This window comes from Homalodisca vitripennis, chromosome 2, assembly GCF_021130785.1.
Source record: "Homalodisca vitripennis isolate AUS2020 chromosome 2, UT_GWSS_2.1, whole genome shotgun sequence".
Taxonomy (NCBI): Eukaryota; Metazoa; Arthropoda; class Insecta; order Hemiptera; family Cicadellidae; genus Homalodisca; species Homalodisca vitripennis.
In genome coordinates this window covers 97,707,536-97,729,795 of record NC_060208.1, presented here as the reverse complement: position 1 = coordinate 97,729,795, position 22,260 = coordinate 97,707,536, and the positions used below count along the sequence as shown (strand labels likewise).

General features: G+C 29.7%; 1 protein-coding gene across 1 annotated transcript; it reads right to left on the bottom strand.

The window, feature by feature from the left end:
• Window positions 1–873: 873 nt before the first annotated feature.
• Window positions 874–22,167, bottom strand: LOC124354388 (meiosis 1 arrest protein-like). The gene is made up of 8 exons (XM_046804799.1): window positions 21,922–22,167; window positions 19,589–19,741; window positions 14,552–14,653; window positions 11,144–11,275; window positions 10,967–11,050; window positions 7,353–7,521; window positions 4,333–4,490; window positions 874–1,030 (listed from the first exon to the last, which is right to left on the bottom strand). The coding sequence occupies exons 1-8, from the start codon at window positions 22,033–22,035 to the stop codon at window positions 911–913; spliced, it is 1,032 nt and encodes a 343-aa protein (XP_046660755.1). The 5' UTR covers window positions 22,036–22,167; the 3' UTR covers window positions 874–910.
• Between the last annotated feature and the right edge of the window lie 93 nt (window positions 22,168–22,260).

Here is a 22,260-nt window from a genome sequence, read left to right as displayed (position 1 = left end):
ATAAATCAGGTATATATCATATAAAATGTAATGACTGTAATAAAAAATACATTGGACAGATAAAAAGAAAAATGCATACAAGATATAAAGAACATTGCTCCCACATTAAATTCAACAGAGAATTAAAATCGGCCATCACACACCACTATATTAATACTAGACTCACCATATCAAAAGAAAATTGAAAATTATTAAACCCGTTAACACACCTAGATATTTAAATGCATGGGAATCCTATTACATAAATAAAGCAAATACAGAAGATGTATTAAATCAAGAAGATGGACCAATACAAAATTCAATATTACTTTCACAAATATTACAAAAATAACCTTCAAAATTTATGTAGTAAAATACACATAATTAATTATTTTATTTTATATACTATGCCACATAGGACAAATTAATACTAAAATAACATAAATGTCTAACTATTATTAAAAATTTACAAATATACTTTTTGTATTCAATTTTGTGATGTGTCTGATGAAGATAGTATTGCTATTGAAAGGCCTCACAAAATAAACCGTGATTAGTATTGGTTGGTGTGTTTTCAATGTAGTTATTAAAATTAATACAAACTCCATCTTCAATATTTCAACTCCTTATAGATAGTTCGAGCATCCTTACATGTGGCCTTACCCAGTTGGCTTTATCCAGTGCAGATGTCTGGGACTCTCCTCAAGAAACATCTACAGTTGTCATGGACAGTATCCAAGAAAATTAGTCTGACTATGGCCCTTTGAATAACTAAAATAAATTACACAAACCAGTAGCAAAAAAAATCTATATTTATTATTTATTGGATTAGAACAAAGAGCTGTGACAACACAGAAGTTTTAAAATGTTTTATTTAATGTATTTTTAGGTATCTTGCCATTATTGTTCAACGTTCATATATTTTCTGTAATCAATAATGACACTCACCTGGCAAGAGAACGAAATATTTCACTAGTTGATTGTTCACTTCACTTTTTGCCACTAAATATTCATTGGCTGTCATCAACTTCTCGCTGAGTGCTATAAAGTACTGTAAAAGAAGAACTTTTAATGTAACGTTACCTAAAAAAATAAAAACATTTAGTACACAAAGCTGTGAAGTAATTTTTCACACAACTTTTCATTTATTAGAACTAAAACTAAAAGCAATTGGTTCAAGTTAAATATAAAACTATGCCTCATATGCATCTTTTTAGAAAATTATTGTTTTCAGAAGTATTTAGTGTTATATACAGCTGTAACATTAAAAATATAAAATTAATCCTCTGGCTGGTGACCAATAGGAAACATTAATTTATAACCATCGTGAACTGATAAAGATGGCACAGCGTTTGGTTAATTTCTCTGTTATTAATAATTATTAAAAAATTAGTATGAATATTATTTTTAAAATCCCGAGCAGCAAGACATTTGCTAAGGTCAAGATATAAAACTAGTGATGATGTTCACAACTTCCAAGTTTTCAATTAAATATTCAGCAAAGTCTAAATAGTAGTAACATAGGGTCAGTCAAAAATCTATGTTACTGCTTCTTGTTACAGGTTAGTTTCATTTGATATGTACCTGTAGCCTAATTGGTACAATATTTGCAATGAGTTTAGATATACTGGAAGCAGTGAAATGAGTTTGAGTTAAAAGTACTCTGTGGATCACCTTGTTAGTGTTTTTGGTAGATTTTAGGTGTCTTCAGCTTGGAAGAGAAAATATCTTCCGCCAATAACATGTTGCAAATTTTTATGAGAGATGCTAATAATTAATCTATATATCATGTTTGAAGTGGTGGTTTTAGTGAATAAATTAGTGTTTTAAATTCAAAATCAAAAGAAAAATGATTGATTTAGTCTTCCTTGTTATTGAAAATCAGACATTAGAAAATTTAAGTGGCTATGATGGAATGATTCTACATGAGTAAAAAGGAATATTGTAATAACTAAAATAAACTATATACACTGAATCACAGAACTACAGGTGAGTGATAAATACAAAATGGTCTACTACATTACATCTACAGAGACATGAAATTCAATAAATTGACAAAAACTTGATTCATCAATATGGGGTATCTAATTCAATAGTGTATTTGATTCAAAATTGATTGGAACTGAAACAATTAAACTTGTAAAAACCTCTACTTTAAATGAGAACATAAATTAAATCAATAAGGGAAACAGTAGGAACAATCAGCCACCTCCTTTTTTGCAAAGAGTGTCGTGAAACGAACTTTGTCTTCATGAACCTCACCAGCTATAACTGCAGTCTCATACGGTACCTAACTGTGATTCACTTAAACATTCAGTCCATCAGAAACCAGATAGATTCTATGAACATATTTTTGACAGTGACATTATAATAATTAGTTAACATTGGTTACATCTTGAAGAAACCTCACTATATTTACCAGTAGAATACTCATTAGCCGGTAGAAGTCCACCATTATCCAGAAGGGGTAGTTTAATTCTAGAAAATAAGGACACAGAATGCTCAACATGACCTAAATTATTTCTGTAATGAATTATTTTATTCATGAGTTTTAGTTTATTAAAGGAATGTTACAACATTAAAAATGTTAAAGTTAACAAGAATAACAAGTCAAGAATAAAATGGTTTGCTTCTGAATTAAATAGGGTAAAATACGTAGTGGCAGCACTATATAATTAAGTTTAGATAAAAATAAAAGTACAGAGATGAAACTAGAAGTAAACAAATTTACAATGAAACTAAAAAATGTTTAGAAATAAAACTAAAGAACAAAAAAGAGTAACCAATGACAGGTACATAGACACTTTTGATAATAAATATAAAGCAGTCTGGAATGTAATAAAAAAATTAATCATACTTCTAATCTAAAGTATCAGAACAAAAAATTAAGTATATTATTTTAAGTAATTATTATTTTATTGATTTGGTGTGTGACATAGATGATGGCATATTGACCTTGCCATTGATTTTGTTGATAATTTTATACTGAGCTATAATATTATTAGTGATACCTTTTCTTTCAAAGACATTGCAGGAGCTGATCTAATAAAATATGTCTTCAGCCTGATTGATTAAAAAATTCTAATTTATTTCCGTTTCTCTAATAAATTTATTAAAGAAATTATTGATGTGATAGTAGAGCCTTAACCTCTGATTTTAACTGAAATTTTAAATAGAGAGTTCTTACTCTACAGTATTAAAGTTTATTCCAATATATGAAAGAGAAAATATTACTGACACTTTGAGTTATCATATCATTTCCTTATTACCTATTTTCAGGAAGATATTTATTTGAGTGTTGTTTTAAAGACCAGCTTTACATTTACTTTGCTTAATATAGTTAATTGCAAAGAACAGTTTGCTTTCTTACACAGTATGAATAGAATAAAAGCAATTTAAACAATAGCAGAAATATATTAATGAACAGTAAAAAATTATCAGTAACTTATTTTTTATTCAAATAAACATATTTACAGAGCACATTCACCAAAATCGAATTCATCACCCCCAATCACAAATTAGATAAAAATTCCTGTACTCAAGTTACTATTTGATCACATTGGAAGTAAGCAGACATAATCAATCATCTCTATTTAACATTTCATAGGTTAATTTAGAAAGCATATGGAAGGAAACAGAGAGGACACCAGTATGTCCTTCCCCTTTACTGTCTTGCCATCAAGAAGAAGGAAGAAGGGAGATTTCTCCAACAAACATTGAGGCCCACAAAACAGGGGTCACACACTGGAAATCAATGGAAGTCTTTAGCTCCCCAGCCTCCAACCCAAACTAATATGTTTGAATAGAATGAAAAACATCCTTGTTTGCATCTACAGGTTATACATCAATTACTGCTCACAAGTTACAATTCAATTTCCGCTTACCGTTTTACTGTGAACCATTTGAATTTGAATTTTATCGATGTTGATCTGTTACAACCTGGAGTACTTCTATAGACAAGATCGTAGAAATAAATGCAATATATACTGAAAAACTTTCTGAAATGTTGACACAAGAGAACATATTTTATTATTATATAAGATTAATAAAAGATTATAATTTTCAATTGCTGTATGTAATAACAACAAATTTGTGATTTCGTATAGAATTTATACATTTGTACACATTACACTGATATCATGACTGTAACCAAACTTCAAGTAATTCTTTTTTTAACGTTAGCCTATTTCCCATTTTCAACAAAGTCAAATTTTAATTTTATACTTACAACTAATATATATGAGTATAGTGTAACATTATTTACTTAAAATTTAACACACCGAGTTTTGAAACTAAAGCAGTTTCAGTAGGAGTATACCCTGTGCAATAAAGCTAGCTGTATTGACCTCCTACCTGTTGATTGCGTCCTTTGTCAGCTCCGTCAAGTTGGCGGCACTGAGAAGGCACCAGGGCGATAGGATCTCCAAACATTTCTGTCTCAGAGAGTCCATCAGAGGAGAGTCGATGTGTCACTTCCAACTGCAGTACTTCTACAGCCAAGGTCCTCACTTCTAGAGAGCAAGGGTTCAATTACTCAAAATTAAATAAACTGTCTTCAAGGTGATTCAGTTTTAAAAATCCACTGTTTAGGCTAATGATATTTTATTGTGTATAATCACTTTGCATGTAAATGGATATCTAGAAGCCAACAGTTTGGAAATTTGTTGATAGAATAAGATGAACACCAGAAGTACAGGTCCATATGTGGTTGGACAACTGTCCACAGGCAGATTTTAAAATCTGTCGCTCTCGGGCTACTGCAATAGCCCCCTCCTACAACTGACTGCCATATCACTAAAGATATTTTTATCAAACTCTAAATACTCTCTGCACTCGAAAAGTTCAGGTTGAGGTAAATGAAAGAAACAGAATATATATATATATATATATATATATATATATATATATATATATATATTACTGGAAAGTATCAAAAACGTTATATCGATTAAATTCTGGCAATATATAAAAACTCCCATTACTTAAATGTAAATCAACAAATGAAATCAGAAGATTAAAATGATATACAATTCTTAGCAAATAATAAATCTAAACTAAGCCAAAGCTACTACTAATTTCTCTACACCTACATGAGATTGAGCTGTACTGTTATGCATGAACTGTTCAATTGCTGCTGCTGTTCATATGATATTTAAAAACTTATGTTGTTTGTATTGGCAATAAAATAATAATACAGTAAAGTAATAACTTAATTCAATGATGAAGTACTGTTTACTGCAAATAAATAAATTGTTGTATCTAGTTCAACTAACTATGAGAATTTAACAAAATATATAGGATGAAACTAAATGGAATTAACAAAATGTAGCGGTTTTTGTAAATTTATATAAAATAAAACTCAGTTAACCCAATCCAAGAAGTAAAACAATATTACTGGTATTATATGAATGACAAAAGACACATAATTACAAAAAATAGCATTCTAGAACAGTATATTATTCCATTTTGCTTTAAAATTCTATATAAGTTATTGCACTGTTCTAAAAAGAAAACATATTAATTATTAAGAATACAAAAGTTTACTTTGTATACTTAAAATATTTTTTTAAATTTTTTGAATGTTAAAAAAATTCCCCTCCCCCTTTCCAAAGGGTGGTACGGGGGGAGGTTAACTTTAAATTTTCAAATTGCAACCACTATCTTGTGACATGTCATTTTAAAGGTTTGTTTAAACAAAACACCTCTACGCCGTTATGGGTAAATAAAACAAAAAAAAAAATAATAATAATTTGCAGGGATAATGCCAATGTCTTTCACATTTCAACACAATGTATGTGTGATATATTTTAGTAAGACTTTTAGGTACTCAGCTTATCCCTTTACGTAGTACTAATGTTTCTGGTGTGCATAGTTTTGGTTCTTTGATTCTTGCGTGGTTTGATTTTGGTGTCTTTCTAGGTGACATTACAATTTAATGCGTTATTTGCCAATAACTTTTGGATGGATCTTATTAGCGATGGTTTGTTCATGTTTTATTCATTATGTTATATCATTAACAAAATCCAAAAAAGGATTTTAATAAGTATGGTGAAGGTTGTACATCGATATCTCAATTTGTTTGGAATATAAACAGGCTTATAAAGATTTAATTTACACCCTGTATAATTGTGAGTTTCGAGTCTATTAATGTCCTGATGTTTTGAGAACTCATTTTTCTTTATTGTTTAGATACATTATGTATGTTCATCATGTGGTGTTTTGTTAATGGTCACTTTTAATATTTTATCTATTTTTGGTGTTTAATGTTAGGATAATAATTAAATACACAACTTTTCTAATGTGACACATGACTCTGGTATACATTCAATGCCTTGTTTTAAAAATGACACATAAGTATGATGAGTGTGGTATGTTCAGTCTTGTATCAGAAGCGAGTCGTGATTGCTATGTTCATAGTCATATCTATGATATTACAAACATCTGTCATGTTTATTCTATGAACGTTACTGTAATTTTTCTGTTGTGAGAAATGAATTTGGCCATGTTCAGACCCATGTATCTGAAGGACATATGAGTTTGACAAATCATGTTTCTGGTGAGAGACATGACTCTGGCATGCTCATTGTTATGTTTGTGATGTGAAATGTGACTTTGTGTGTTTAATGTAATCTTTCTTCATATATTAACTTCTATCAATGTTCTGCCTCACGTTTTCCATAAAAAATGGGAAATCCACTTAATATGAAATTGTATTTAAGTTTATTTTGTAATATATTATAACAATGGCAAATGTTCATCACCTCATACTCATTTGAATCCATTGTGAATAATAAAGTTTAGACACATAATACAATAAGAACAATAAATGAAATTTTATTATAATAATATTACCAATTACAGGGATATTGAGTGTATTCCTTGACATTAATATGCATCTGTAAATTAATATAAGTCAATAATGAGGGCACTATTATTATACATAGAACACAAAACTCATACAAAATATCAGACAACAGACATATCCAAAACAGATTTGTCAAATTGCCAGATATTGATAACATTTTGCATACTAAAATATATATAAGTTTATTTTCCCTTTAACAGTCGTTACATTAAATGTTCTGAGGTAAAGAGTGAAAGTTGTTCGACTACCAAGTCAAAAGTAACCACTCTCCATTTAACATCTAGGAGTTAAATTTCTCACCATCTTAAAACTGCAGAAGGTGAAAAAACTTCTCAGATGATGGTAAAGTAAAAAAAATATATTTCCTCATTTTTAAACTTTCACAATAATATAACAAGTGATAATATTACCAAACTCTATACCATACTTAAACATTTAAATGTGTTTGAAAGCATTGTAATGAAGGTGCAGGAGGAATATTTTGTTGTAAGAATGCTCAAATGCTTACCACTTTGATGTGAAGCTTGTAACATGGTAGTAGGCAGAACAACACACTCCCGAATATCACAAAGGATTACAGAATCCTGGAGAATAATCTGGACATGCTCCTGATCGGACTCCCGAAGCACTAACCACTGTTTCAGTAACTCATCTAATCTTGAAAGGGATCCAGGTATCTAAACATATTCGTGTAAATACTTCTTTTATTTTGTAGTAAGTTACATTCAAAATTGTAAATAATATTTTGTCTGTTTAATGTAATTTTTTTATCTGTTAACTTCTTTCAATAGTCAGCCATTCCTTATAACAAATCTCCGATCATATTTATTTAAATCTCCGATCATAGTGTGCAACCAGCAGTTGAATGGTATAATGCAAAAATGTGCAGTAGTTGACCACTCAAATCTTTTGCTAACATATCATGCATTGTCATGTGTCTGACAATATTAGTAGTTAATCTAATGACACTAAATATTGTTATTATGACTGATTCCCCATCAAGTGTGAAGTGTTATTTGATTTTTGCAACAGCAATGTGTAACAGAAATGCACTGAAATACAAGTACATGGTGAAAACTATGTGATGATGTGGTGCATGAATGGTGCAGAAAATTGAAAAATGAACAACTTGATGTTCAGGATGACAGAAGCCAAGGACACAAGTTTGTTGCAAAAAAGGCAATTGGAAGGGAATGAGTTGTTTGATAAATTTCCTGAAATTACAAGATCAGCCCTCTTACTGTAATAATGGAACACCTAGGCTACAAGAAACATTTTGCTCAATGGGTTTCAAAAGTAGAGACGAGACAGGGGTTCTGTGAGAAAACTCTGAAACAAAACAACAGTCTCAACTATGGATGCATTCAAATTCACCAAACTTCCAAAATTGCAAAAAAACCTTCAACAAATAAGATCTTAGCTTCTTTGTGTTTGAACCAGAAAAGTGTCTTGCTTGTCGAATCCTTATAGCCAGAGATCACAATAAATACAGAAGATTACTGTAAAGCATTGTAATAATTGTGAAAAGCCATTAAAAACAAAAAAAGATGAACATTCATTCTGGGATTGTGCTTGACGAGTTTCAATGGGATATTTTTTAACCATTCAGCCTATACCCCTGCTCTAGTACTGAGCGACTTTCACATTTTTCCTGAACTGGCTAGGAGGGCAAATTGTCAAATTTCAACATACCATTGCCAGTCTACTTCTATTATTTGTTTCTGGTTTAAGCCAGACTGATGAATGCAGACACTAGAGAGACAGAATAATCAGCCGAGACAATATGGTTGATCTGTCCTGTTGTCTGTAAAATAGGACAACGTTCCTAAGAGCTTATCTCTTGAGACTAAAAGACATTAGATGAATGGAGTCCATAAATTTAATTGGTTTTTCCAGTAGACTGATTTGAGGGTTCAGTACAAGCAAGGGAGCAAAAAGGTCCTTTTATGACTAAGTGCAGGATCCTAGACTCTGCCTTCATAAAAAATCATACATACAAGATCTGTAAATAAAGTAATGAGACTGATTCGATAACACGTTATATTTACATTATATTTATATACGAACAAAGCAGTTCCCTTGGGAAACCACACCATTTCATTCGGTTTTCCCACTCCTCGTAGCAGTGCTTGGAGTCTAAAACTGGAATGTTCTTCATCTGGTCGGTGACATTTTGTTTCATGTATTCTATTGTTACAAAGTGATGTCCTTTGATGCGAATCTTTAGCTCAGTGAACAGGAAAAAGTCACAAGGATTCATCAAGAGAGTAGAGTGGTTGAGGAATGACAGGAATGTTTTTTCTGGATAAAACCTCAGTAATTGAGAAAGCAGTGTGTCAAGGCACATTGTCATGATGCAACATCCAGTTGTTTTTTATGGCTGGTCTAAACATTATGGCTGGTTGGTTTTTATGAACATTTTCCGCAGTCTTTCAATTATTTTACGATAAACTATTGATTTACAGTGTCCTACAGGCAAACACTCATTATGGGCAATGACATTGGAATCAAAGAAAGAAATCAGCATGGTTTTGACTTTGGATTGCTATTCTTGCCTTTTTCAGATGAGGTGAATTGGAAATGTACCATTCTTTACTCTAACGTTTTATTTCTGGGTCGTACTAAAAAATAAAAGATTTGTCACTGATGATAATGTGTTTTAGAAAAACAGCATTTCTTTTGATTCGTCCCAGAAGATCTCTACAAACTTCCATTCTACTGTCTTTCTCGTTTTTGGAACACACATCAAAAACATGTTTGCTAGAAGTTTGTTTAAAACTCACATGACAGTAATAGTATAGAGTAATGAAATTAATACTAAGTGTTTAAAAAAGCTGTTTGGTTAAACATATGACTATTTATCAGAGTTAGAATGGTGATAGCTTGATAGGGAAAATATCTGTCCTATTTCTTTATTTACAGACCTTGTATGTATCTTTTAATGATATATTTATTTAATTTCACTCATTAGTTTTAATTAATTTAAAACACATTGGACGCTGAAATAAACAGCCCTTATATATTCCATGCAGAAAAGATAATGAAGAATATGTCTACTTCTTAACACAAAAAATGAGTTTGTTTATTTTAAACAAGCTTGAGATAAAAGCTCCATCTAATTTGTTGTACAATATTCATCCACTTGAAGACACCTTCATACAATTTAGCCGCTGATCCCAACTTTTTACAATTGTCAGTGAGGCACTTTTCTTGAACAATATGAACAAAATTTATGATAACCGAATCTCTTGTGTTAAACTTTATAACGAATTATACTTTATATGAATAGTGGGCTAAAATTCAATAGAATTATTACTTTGTTGTATTATCTCATTTAACTTTTTTAACCATCACAGATGAACAACCTCTAAAATTGTTATTTATTAAATTTCCAATCCAAGGATTATTTGCTGAAACACTTAGCCAATTAAAAACATATCTGAAGTGAGTAACTATACAAATACTGATGTAGTTACTGTATTATTAAACATTCTACTTTTTCATTTGCGTACAGTAAACTGTTTCTTGAATGCAATTGTTTGTGAACTGTAGGTCAGTTTGGTTTCAGACAGAATCACTTTAATAACTCATACATTGGTTCAACTTGTCAATTCTATTACAGATGACAAAGGCAAATCTAGAATTTCACTACAGTAGGGGTAAGAGGCGACCACCCCTTCCTCATATATCTCATGATTTTATAACATAAGCTTAGTCATTACAAAATTGTTTAGTTGTACAAAAAAAGTTACACAGGAAAAATGATATGGCAATTACAAGATTTAATAATCAAATATTTTCAATTTAAAAAAAAAATGTGTAACTTTATAACATTAATTTGTAGAGTTGTTTTCACAGAAATTGGTTTGTAAAAATATTATGTGAACCATAACAGTCCTGTAACGTTCTTTTTCAAACATGTATAAGTATGTTATTATCCTTTCTTCATTCATTGTTGCTCATTACCTTCCAAATTGAGACACTGCTATGAAAGTTTGCTAATATAGTCCCTTTATGATATGGAAAGAAGTATGGATTGTCATGGACTTGAATTTGTTCAGTAAATGCAAATATTTTGATAGAAGGAAATCAGTATTGTACATATCAAAGATCAACACATACACGGATATACTCCACAAATCTTGAGATTCCACCATAGTTTCTGTTTGGTTCAGGCCGCATGTATTCTTCAGTTAGTTCTATCATCTGTAATAAAAATACTCAATAAGTTAAAACTTACAACTCTTCAGTTTCAAAATTATTTTATTACTTTTCTGTACAGAGGATTATTTAGTTTACCTGGATTTTCTTCACTTTTTTGGTTGAAAGCAGATTGAAGGACTGTTCCAACTTCATCTTGATTTCAAATCCATTCTTCATTGAAAAGATCATAATCTGAAGCCCTGCGATGGATGCTTGACCATTTTCATTCTGATGTTGAAATTTGAAGAATAACAAAAGACATGTGTTTCAAACTTAAAAAAAATACAATTATTATTCATTCATCACATCTGATTATCTACCCAGTAAATGGCTAGAAAACAACTGGATCAAGGCTTGATTCCCTACACTGCATCACACAGATTTTTCATTATGACTTACACTGCTGAAAGTAATTCTTGGTAAGTATGTTCTTAATGTATCTCACTTTCATTGCCATTGCTTGAACAGACTCAAATGAAATTCCTTTCTTAACTGATTGGATTGAAGAGCCACAAGGAGCTAAACAAAATAGTAGGTGAGTCACAGCTGGTTTGTGAGTGTCAGTGGCTAGAAAGAGGAAACTGCATATGCAATGTAAAACACTAGTGATCCTATTTTCAAAGCTTATGTTGTAAATTATAAACACATTTATAAAAAGTGTTTTAGTACTTCAAAAATTAATAGTTTAAAAATCAGAAACCCAGCAAATAAAAGTAAAACTGCTTGGAATATTGTAAAACAAGAAACAGGGTCTTTTAAAAAACACACTCTTATTTCTGAAATACAAATAAATAATCAATTTATACAGTAATAAAAATGTCATTGCTGATGCATTTAACTCCATTTTCTTGGATGTATCCAGAAAACTTAAGCTGTCTCCTAGTATTATACCTAATCTTTTTTTCTTCAAAAACAGAATAGGTCTAGTAACCTACTGACAACTTTTGGGTCTGAGACTGACATAAATGTTTTTGAGACACTAAAGCAGTTTAAACAAGTAAAATATTTGGGCTGGGATGAAATACCTGTATTTCTACTCAGGAAATTCTCATTTAATAAATCCTTCCCTCAAAAATGATGTTTTTTCTGATGCTCTTAAGGGAAGAGGAACTCTTAATGCTATTAATGAGATGGTCTCTACAGTGGCGAGCGTTTTGATTAAATCCTCAAACACTCAACATATTTTCTCAAGTGATTTTAAGATTAGTAAAGCTATCCTAATCCTAAAGACTTGAAATTTAACCCTAACAGATTGACGCTGATTATTCAATTTTTTTATATTTAAGAAAATTGTATATTTTTGCTTAACAAAAAATCACAGAGATCAACCGATTGTCTGTAGTAACATCTACTGAGCATTACTGTACTGTACTATTCTCTTGAAACCAATAATATAATATGTTCATGACAATCTGGACTCCATCATACTCTTCACAATTTCCCCCATTTCTTTGTATGTTCAAAAAAACAGTGACTTCCATTGAGTCAAATGAGCACACTTTTACTCTCTTTTTGATAAGAATTTTGATGTTGTTGACCACAAGACTCTCAGGGTAAAACTTAAGGTAGAATATTTGAGTCTATGCTGTATGGTGAAATAACAATTTGTTGAAAATTCCAGAACATAGCTCCAGCAATAGAAACTAAAATTAGTTAAAAATAGAGAAATTGAAGTAACATTTTCATAAAAATTCAATTCTTTTTTTGGTCCTAAATGATTTAACTCTTCAAAATTAGAGTGTTGTCTGGCCAGAAAGGCATTTTAATGTTTGCAGAAATACAAGCAATATAAGGTTAAAATTTAGTTTATAATTTTTGTATTATTATTTATTTATATTTTTTTCATGTAAGAAAAACATGTTCAAATGAGTGAAATAAAAAAATGTAAAAATACAAACTTTGTCAGACATTATTTAAAAGATTACAATATTTATTTACTTAGTTGTGAACTTACAGTTTAGTTAACATTTTATTAAGATATGTCATAAAATAAAACTAAATGGATTATTTTATAACTTCCGATATCTCAAAAAATCGCTGCCAATGGGTTGATAACTAATTACTTTATTTTTATAGGTAGGTCAACTATAAAAGCATCTAATTTTGTATGTGTCTTAGACAATGTAAGTTGAAACAATAACAAAAAGTGTAACAATAACAGCGAGTGAAATTTAAATTACTTTTAAGAAATATAACATTTTAAAATAGCAAAATCAGCAAACTAATCATTTTGTCTTTTTATTTTTTTGCTACTACTGCCACTATTGTTATATATTACTAACAAAAGTTACTAATACATGACTATCACTAACAACGAAAGTGATGAGATGCTGTCTATTTTTATATTTAATGCTTGGTGTTTAATATTTTATGTTTAAATTTTAAATTTTGTTTTTTCTATAAAACTTATATTTTATATGCAAGATATTTTTTTTATTTAGCTTAGGTGTTTTTAACAAAATGACAAGTCATCTGCCATAAGGTAATTAATTACTGTAATAAGGTGTTATGTGACAACATGAAAAAATAAATAGGGAATATGGTCTAAAGAAGGAATGTTGTGATTGGACAAAAATCACTTATCATTTGTAAAACAGGCATTGTTTTAGGAATGTTTTTGTTTTAGTACCTATGAATGACTTTTCACCAATCATTTTCATAAATCTTTATGTGGGGCTGAGAGTGTTAATTTTGATTAATCATTTATACATTGGACACTGCTCTTATCTTTAAATATATTGATTTTCATTAATATGTTTTACAACATTTCCAGTATTCTTGATTTCTCTGAAATTTAGCTGCCAAAGGATGAAACATCATTAATGTAATATTGGCAATTTTAAATCTACCTAAATAACGCAAAAACATGTTTGTGTTAAACAATGACAATAATACAACCGTAAAAGTTTACATTTTACATACAGTAGAACTTTTTAAAGAAATTTAATATTGAAATGTTCTTTCTCCAGGATCAGAAATTATAAAATAGCCTTAAATCACAAACTGTTTTCAAAATAGACTGATTTAAATTTGGAACTCAATACTCTTGTAGATAGTGGAGGAGAGAATAACACCATCTGGTTACCCATCTGTGTCATTGTTTGTTGACATGTTATAGCAAATATAGCATGGACAATGCTGTTAGTCCAATTATTTCATTGTCACATTTCTTAACAACAACATTAGAACCAAGACTTTTTTAGAGGGCAAGCTTAGATAGGTAATTAGGGTGTACCCAGTACATAGTAAAACCTGGATTATTTTGGAACATTTTCAAGAAGTACTGTGCTTTTTATGTTTTTAAACATCACATTATTTTGTTGTGTGTTTGTATCTAATTATAAATATAAGTCTGAAAAATTTGTATTGAGTTTAGTAATTTTACTTTTTCCTTGTTTTAGAGTGTGTCTTTAAGGGGCTTCAACACCAAACTCTAACATTAAATCTGTTACTGTCTCCTATGCTCCACACGTAAGATATGAAATGAGAATAAACAATATTTACCATCTTGCAAAGAAGATTATCATAATCCTCCAGAGCTTTCTTGATACCAATGTGAATGTTGTCATTGAACTCTTCCATAGAGATTCTTGCTCTACATTTACCCTGGTAACATTGAGGCTTATTAAAATAAATCCAGATTAATAATTAGAAGCTAATTGTTCACATTATTTTGATTAGTTTTTAATAATGTTAATTCCACGTATTTGTAATATCCTACATCTTGTAATGTATATTTTACTGTCTATTAATATTTTATTAAAGATTTATGTACAAAAAATATTTATTTCACAGGGAGCAATAATATAAAACACATGTGGGACAAACACAAAATAACTGAATGTCCAGAACAGACCATTTCTGCTTCCCCTTCCACAATACCCACTGTCATAATATGCAACCATAAGCATAAAACTATACAAAACTCAATGTCATAGTAATAAAATTAACCACAAATTATATTTTATCAGTTCCACAATGTACAAGATAGTAAAATATCTCCTACTGTCACTATGCATTAGTAGTAATAGAGAGTACATAGTGATGTTTTTAGCCATATCTTAAACATAAAGACTATTCAAGATAACAGACACAAAACATTCTCTGTGAAAGTGCTTACCTATTTTAGTGACTTTTAGTAGCAATAATGGAGCCAGAAAAATTTTTTGGGGGATCCAAACTGATATTTTCCTGTAGTGGACAGAGTAATGACCCATTTTGTTCCTTAAAAATGGTTTGGCCTGTTTCTTTGCTGAGAACGGACTTTCAGCAGTACATATCAGTAATACTGAGTTATTTAAATAATAATAATTATTGTTAACTAAACAAGTAATTTAAAAATTGAAAATTTGGGGAGAGGTCCGGACCCATTGAACCCCCTCACTGGCTTTGTCCTTGTTTAGTAGGTAACCATCACACCACTTACCACTCAAGCATGACACGTGTTAGTTGAATATAATCCAAAATATATAATAAAACTGCAAAACTAAAGAGAGACATAAATATTAGAAGTGGTTATATAAGATAATGCCACACAGACACTTTAGCACCAAATATTATAAGAATTAAGCCAATAACTTTAAACATCTTCAAAAGTAACTAATTTCTCACAATACTATACACACACAAATTCTAATGAAAGCATATATATGTAGAGAATAATTATTCTCTACTGACATCTTTCTAGAACTTACACTGAATTGACACATACTGATGACAAGTGAGCTATTGCTGACACGTCAGCTGTGCAAATTCCATCACTGATCTATCTCACTGGAAGCAAAATACATCCACTGCACAGTTAGACTTAAGACTGATTAAATATTATATATATTCATAACAACTGCTGCCACTTTTTAGCTGCCATCTTTTTTGAAGGGTTGGTTCTAGCTTTTATATTTGTTGTGAAGTATCATTAGTATACAGTGTCTTTTCTCGTTACATCCCCTCTTGGTGAATACTCTACAATGACTACCTATGAGAGAGAGGAAGAGGGAGATGAGGAGAGGGAGAGGGAGAGGGAGAGGGAGAGGGGGAGAGGGAGAGGGAGAGAGAGATGATTTTTAAAAACTTGAATCTTTCTTTGTTTTATTAGAAAAGGAAACTAAAAGTAAGACTATATATTTACTTGAACGGTTAGTGGTAGAGTGCCTAATCTCAGGGACACGTTTTTAAATTTCATGAGGTTTCATAGATATATTGATTGTTTTTAGAGCCCACAAGTATAACTCCTTTTTCTAAAACAGGTATTGAGCATCCTCAGCAATCAATTATTAACAAACTACAAAAAACTTAATTTTGACATAAAATTGAAAATTCCAGTCTTCTTTCTTCTCAATTTATTCAAAAATTACACCGTAGCCATATCTAATTTTCATACTGGCTGAAATATTTCTAAAATCTTTGTATTTACATATTTACACCATATGGTATTTTAATTGTAATAAAAATTACAGTATGTAAATATTTATTTGTGGAGTCGCCTGATGAGGAAACCTTCGGTTTCAAAAGGCCTCACACGAAAAATAAATAAATTGGAAATGTTATGTATTATTTACATTTATTAATATTTACAAGCCCCTTCTGTTAACAGAAATGTTTCAAAACAAAATACAAACAAATTTTTAAATAATCTTTGTGAGGTCCATTTGAATTTTAAGTACATGCACCCTCAAGAGAGTTTTAATAGCTTCTGTTTACAATTTAAATTGACCTTTTAAAATTCTTTTCCTTTAGAAAAACATTAAAAGAAATTAACAACAAAACTAAAAAAACGTGGATAACTTTAGATTATTCTTTAGATATTTAGGCGTTGAAATTTCTATTGCAAGAAAGAGACAACTTAACAAAAATAAAATCAAAATCTCTGATCCATTTTTACAATACTAAAAGAACTATAGAAACATATTTAGATCTGTTTTTAATAAAGCTAAGAAACTAGTTAATTGTAAGTTTACTGAATCCTCAGAAAATAAAATTAAGGCAGCATGGTAAATTTTTAAATATGAACTATGTAGCCATAAGCTATCAGAAACTTTTTCTGAACTTAAATGTAATAATGACATAACATCTGAGGGACAGAAAATTTCTAAGTATTTTAATAAGAAGTTCGTCAATATTCTAGAGAGATTAATCTGAATCCAGATGTAAACCAATCACCAAGTATTTGTCTAATTTAAAAATTCAAAATCCTATGCAATTTAATATTAACATTTTTTAGTTCACACAGTATGTAATACAATTAAAATTCAATTATTAGTATCAATTTTGCCTTCTTTTTCCAAAGTGTTTGAAAAAGTAGTGACATCAAATAATATCTCATTTTGAACACAACAATATGTTTGCAGATGAGCAATATGGTTTTAGAGAAGGGCAACACCCAGTTCAGGCTATTTCAGATTTTGTGTATAAAGTTGAGGAGGGTTTAGATAGGTCACGGGTCACAGCTGCTGTGCTCTATAATTTGTCCAGAGCCTTTGACTTGTGGTAGACGAAATCCTCTTCAATAAAATGTTCTATTATAATTGTTCTCTCTCTAGTTAGTGCTGGATAAACTCTTACCTTTCACCTCGATTCTGCCAACAGTTGTATCAAAAAATAATTCGTTATTGTAGTCAGAATTGAAATTATTTAACTGTGGAGTTCCACAAGGATTAATTCTGGGTCCTTTACTATTTTGAATATATGTTAATGATCTTCCAGCAAATACAAATTCTAGTTTAATATTATATGCAGATAACAAACAGCAATTCTCAAATCCACTTCTAGTATTAACCCTCATATGTTGATTCAAGACTCATTTTATGAATTATCAAGATAGTTTACAGCAAATGGTCTAAAATTGACTTATACTAAAACTCAATTGGTTGGTTTCCAAACTGTTCAAAGCCAGAACCACCCTGAATTCAAGATCAAGTTAGAGTGTCAACGCATTGAAGTTTTGAATCAGCAAATTTGTTAGGGATCCACGTATCCTCAAATCTAAAATGGATAGAATATCTTCAAATTTTGGGAAGAAAGCTTAACTCTGCTTGTTTCCAGATGTCAATCTTAAGATATGTTGTTGACTTTAAAACAAAATTTATGATTTATCAAGCTATGTTTGCTTCAGTCATACAATATGGCATTGAAGTTTGGGAAAGTTCTAGTAGGTTGGAAGATATTTTCCAAATCTAAAAGAAATATCTAAGGATTATGACATTTCCCAAAAGGAGAACTTCATGCATAGGAATATTTAAAGATTTAAATCTGTTAACCTGTTGATCGGTTTATGTGCTGAGATGTTTATTGTTTGCAAGGCGGGATTTCAAGCTCTTTTTTGGAAATCACTATAACCACAACTATAATATAAGAAATGGAGATATGTTGCATTTTCCAATTCATAGACTTTGCTTGTTTGAGTGTTCACCATAGTATTTTTGAAGAAAATTATATAATAAGTTGCCTGCTAGATTTAAATCAATCCAAAATGACAATGATATTAAAATAAAAGTTTCAGATATGTTAAAAGAAAAAAGTATTACCCTACTGAAGAATATCTGTGTGATAAAATAATTCAATGACATTATGAATATAAATACATACATTTTTACATTTTATCTGTATGACTGTTCTATAATTTAATAACACTATACATATTTAATTCAGTCATACATTTGACTTTGGCAATGTTTCATTGATATTAATATGAAGTTCTATTTTATATCTTGACAATGTCACCTGTTCTTCCAGCTGTGCTGGTTTAAAAGAATATATATTATGTAAATTGTGACAATAAAAAATTTTCATTGAATTGAATAGTAACTTCAAATTTTAAGAGTTTTTTTTTATAATATTGAAATTAAATTGTGTATCTCTTTCATTTATATTAACATAAATTATTTTTTAATGTCCTTTTTATATTTTCTTACTACTTAAACTATTGTGATCCATTTTATTACATTTAAAACTTGTTAAATAAAACAAAATTAACACAGAAATTGGTTAGGTTAGTTAAATGTATTTATGTTATAGAAGACAGGCCAATAATGTTTAACACAGTATTTTTGAGCAATAATATTTCAGCACTGTTCAATATTCAACTTCTTGTAAATCGAAACTTATGTAAATACTGGCATTACTACTGATATTTTGCATTTGTACATTAAGTTACAATGGTTTGTTTTATTAGCAAGTATTTTTTTGTAAAACAGAAATAATAAATAAAGATCAAATGACAAATTGGTATCAACAATCATTCATATTATTAAGCTTATAAATTTTACACATTGAAGCCAAACTATTGTAAATTTGACACTGAACGCTTTAAAGAAAGCTATCTTAATCCATCAATAGTAATTTTTTTTATTTTTTGTACTAAATTTAATTCATGATCTCTCTGATACAGAATCACAGTCTTTCTCTAAGCTGAGGAAGAGTCATTAACACCTTCAATGTTGTTCTGTACTGAGTGAGACTGCTATACTATCAATATGAACTGCTCCATGTAATATGTTACAAGTAATGATTCATAAGGACAGTTCCAATGATTGTGTTACTTACAGAGTCCATCACAGATTTAAGGGCATGGACGATTCTATGAAGCTGTGTGTCAGTAGGAGACAAAGTAACAACAGACTGGAACGTGGAGTTGACTAGTGCAACACCTACGGCTGGAATTCTAGTAGGTCCCAGACAAACTACATTTTGGATAGCCTTGAAACATGGTACATCACATCTTGATTAGTAAATTTGAAGTACTTTGACAGTAACAGGCAGATAACTCATATGCAAATATTAATACATATTAAGGAATACGCCAATTTATACACTATAGTCACACGCCATTATAGTCACGTTAAATGTATGGGTAGGGTATAAGCGGACCCGGTTTCTTATATCGAAATTGGCAAACAATATTACTTAATCATAACCATTCATATAACCAATCGATACTGATTAATTATTTTGAACAATTAACTTAATCAATATCAACAGCTGTAAACACTTTCAAATACTACACATAATAGTATTATTATTATATATATAAGATTAAGTGTAGCCTATATATAAAAATAATAATAATTATTATACATACACGTAATAATATATAATTACATGTGTATAATTATAAATAATTCAATATTTATGACATAAACCATATGAATTTTGGCTCATAACTATTTATGAGTTTGGGTAGGGTACGATAAGCGGACCCGGTCTTTTATATCAAAATTGACAACCGATATTAGATATTACTTAATCATAACCATCAATATAATCAATCAATACTGATTCATTATTTTGAACATTTAACTTAAAATAATAATCTATATCAACAGCTGTAAACACTTTCAAATAATACACGTAAAGTAATATTTCAATTTTAGATAAGTACCATTTTTGATTATTAAAAATGGCAGTCAATTTTAGAAAACTACACGAAGTTGCTTTGAAAGATAAGACATGTGTTTCGTGGCTTCAACATGTTGGACTCGTACTAAAAACCCCATTATGTGAAATTTGTGGGAAGGAAACAACTGTAACTGTGAGAGGAGCAAATATGGTCGTCTTCAGTTTTCCTAAATTTGGTTATAATAATTTGTTCGATCACTGTAAATATTAAATTCATTTTAATTTAAAACGTATATGATTGCTATTGAGGACTATATATACTTTTATATCGATTGATAGTCTAGGGTTTGAGGTGAGTATATTAGGTATCGATGATTAAATTCTTCGATATAAATAACCGGGTCCGCTTATCGTACCCTACCCATGAGTTTTCATGTTTGATCGATCTCGTTCTGGTTCGTTTATTATTTATGTCATTTCTTAATAATTATTATTTATGAGTTTTCCTATATATTTATATTTTAATTTAAAACATATGATTGCTATTTAGGACTACAGATACTTATACATCAATTGATAGTCTAGGATTCAAGATGTGAATATTAGGTATCAATGATTATATTCTTATATTATTCATAAAAAAACTGTGTCCACTTATCGTACCCTACCCAAATGTATTAAGGCCTACCCAAACAAACTTTTACAATAACTACAAGAGATGATAAGAAGAATAAATTCCAAAATTTTTTAACGAAATAACATAAGGTACATTCATGTTTAATAATATGAAAAAATAATTATAATTGTTAAACAAAATTAAATAATTGACAGTATAACAAAATAAACATAACAGCATTTAGTGTAATAAATCCAACATGATACTAGCACAATTATAGTTAATTCAAAACAATAATAGGAAACTATAAATACGTGGATCACAATTTATTAATTATTCCTGTGGTTCAACAATAAAAATTATATTAAAATTTTTGCAGCCGTCACAGAAAATATTGTGTACTTAAAATTAAAAGTTTTAAGTATTGGTTTGAATGTCCTAAATGTAGTGATTAAGTATTTTTAACGTTATGGCTAGCACTGTGATTTGTTTCCATTTATTCTAAAATTCTTAACTCGCTGCCATGAATGGTAGTATGGACATACCCACTGAGAAACAGAGAGGGCAGAAGCAAAAATGTAGCCAATTAAATGGATATAAAGTGATCAAAAATAAATTTATCCATGGTACTTAATGAGAAATAATTAAGTTAACCAACTGAAATGGTGTTATAATTATATATAATTTTCTTATAATACACCACAACCATTAAATCTATACTGTACCCAAACTGTTACTAATACTTCATGTTTTCATCTTACTGGGCATTGCCAGGAAGTTTATTTCTGGTAACCTACAAATAATGGATTAAGAATATTTAGGCATATAGTTATAGAAAATAAATACCTGAAGAGGGTACAAAATAAATAAATCTTGTAATGATAAATCTCAATAATATTTATAATACATATAGACTAATACTCACTGACAAAATGTTTTCAGTAATATGTGCAGGTGTTGGAATACCATTATCTATAATGACATACTGAGCTAAAGAATAACCAAATAAGCTACTACTGGTAGTATTTGAGAAATTCATGATAATAATTAAGTTATTACTAATTAAAATTAATTAGTGTCCATATTTTGTATAACTTCAGCAAAACTAAAAATCACTAAAGTAAAAAAAAAATATTACAGTTGACCTATCTTCAAAGAAAGAAAACGTATATTTTTGTCTTTCTAGGTTTCGAGGTATAATATTTCAAATCAATAAATTAAATTTGTTTGTTGATACAGCTGTTTTTGAATTTCCCTCAAATTT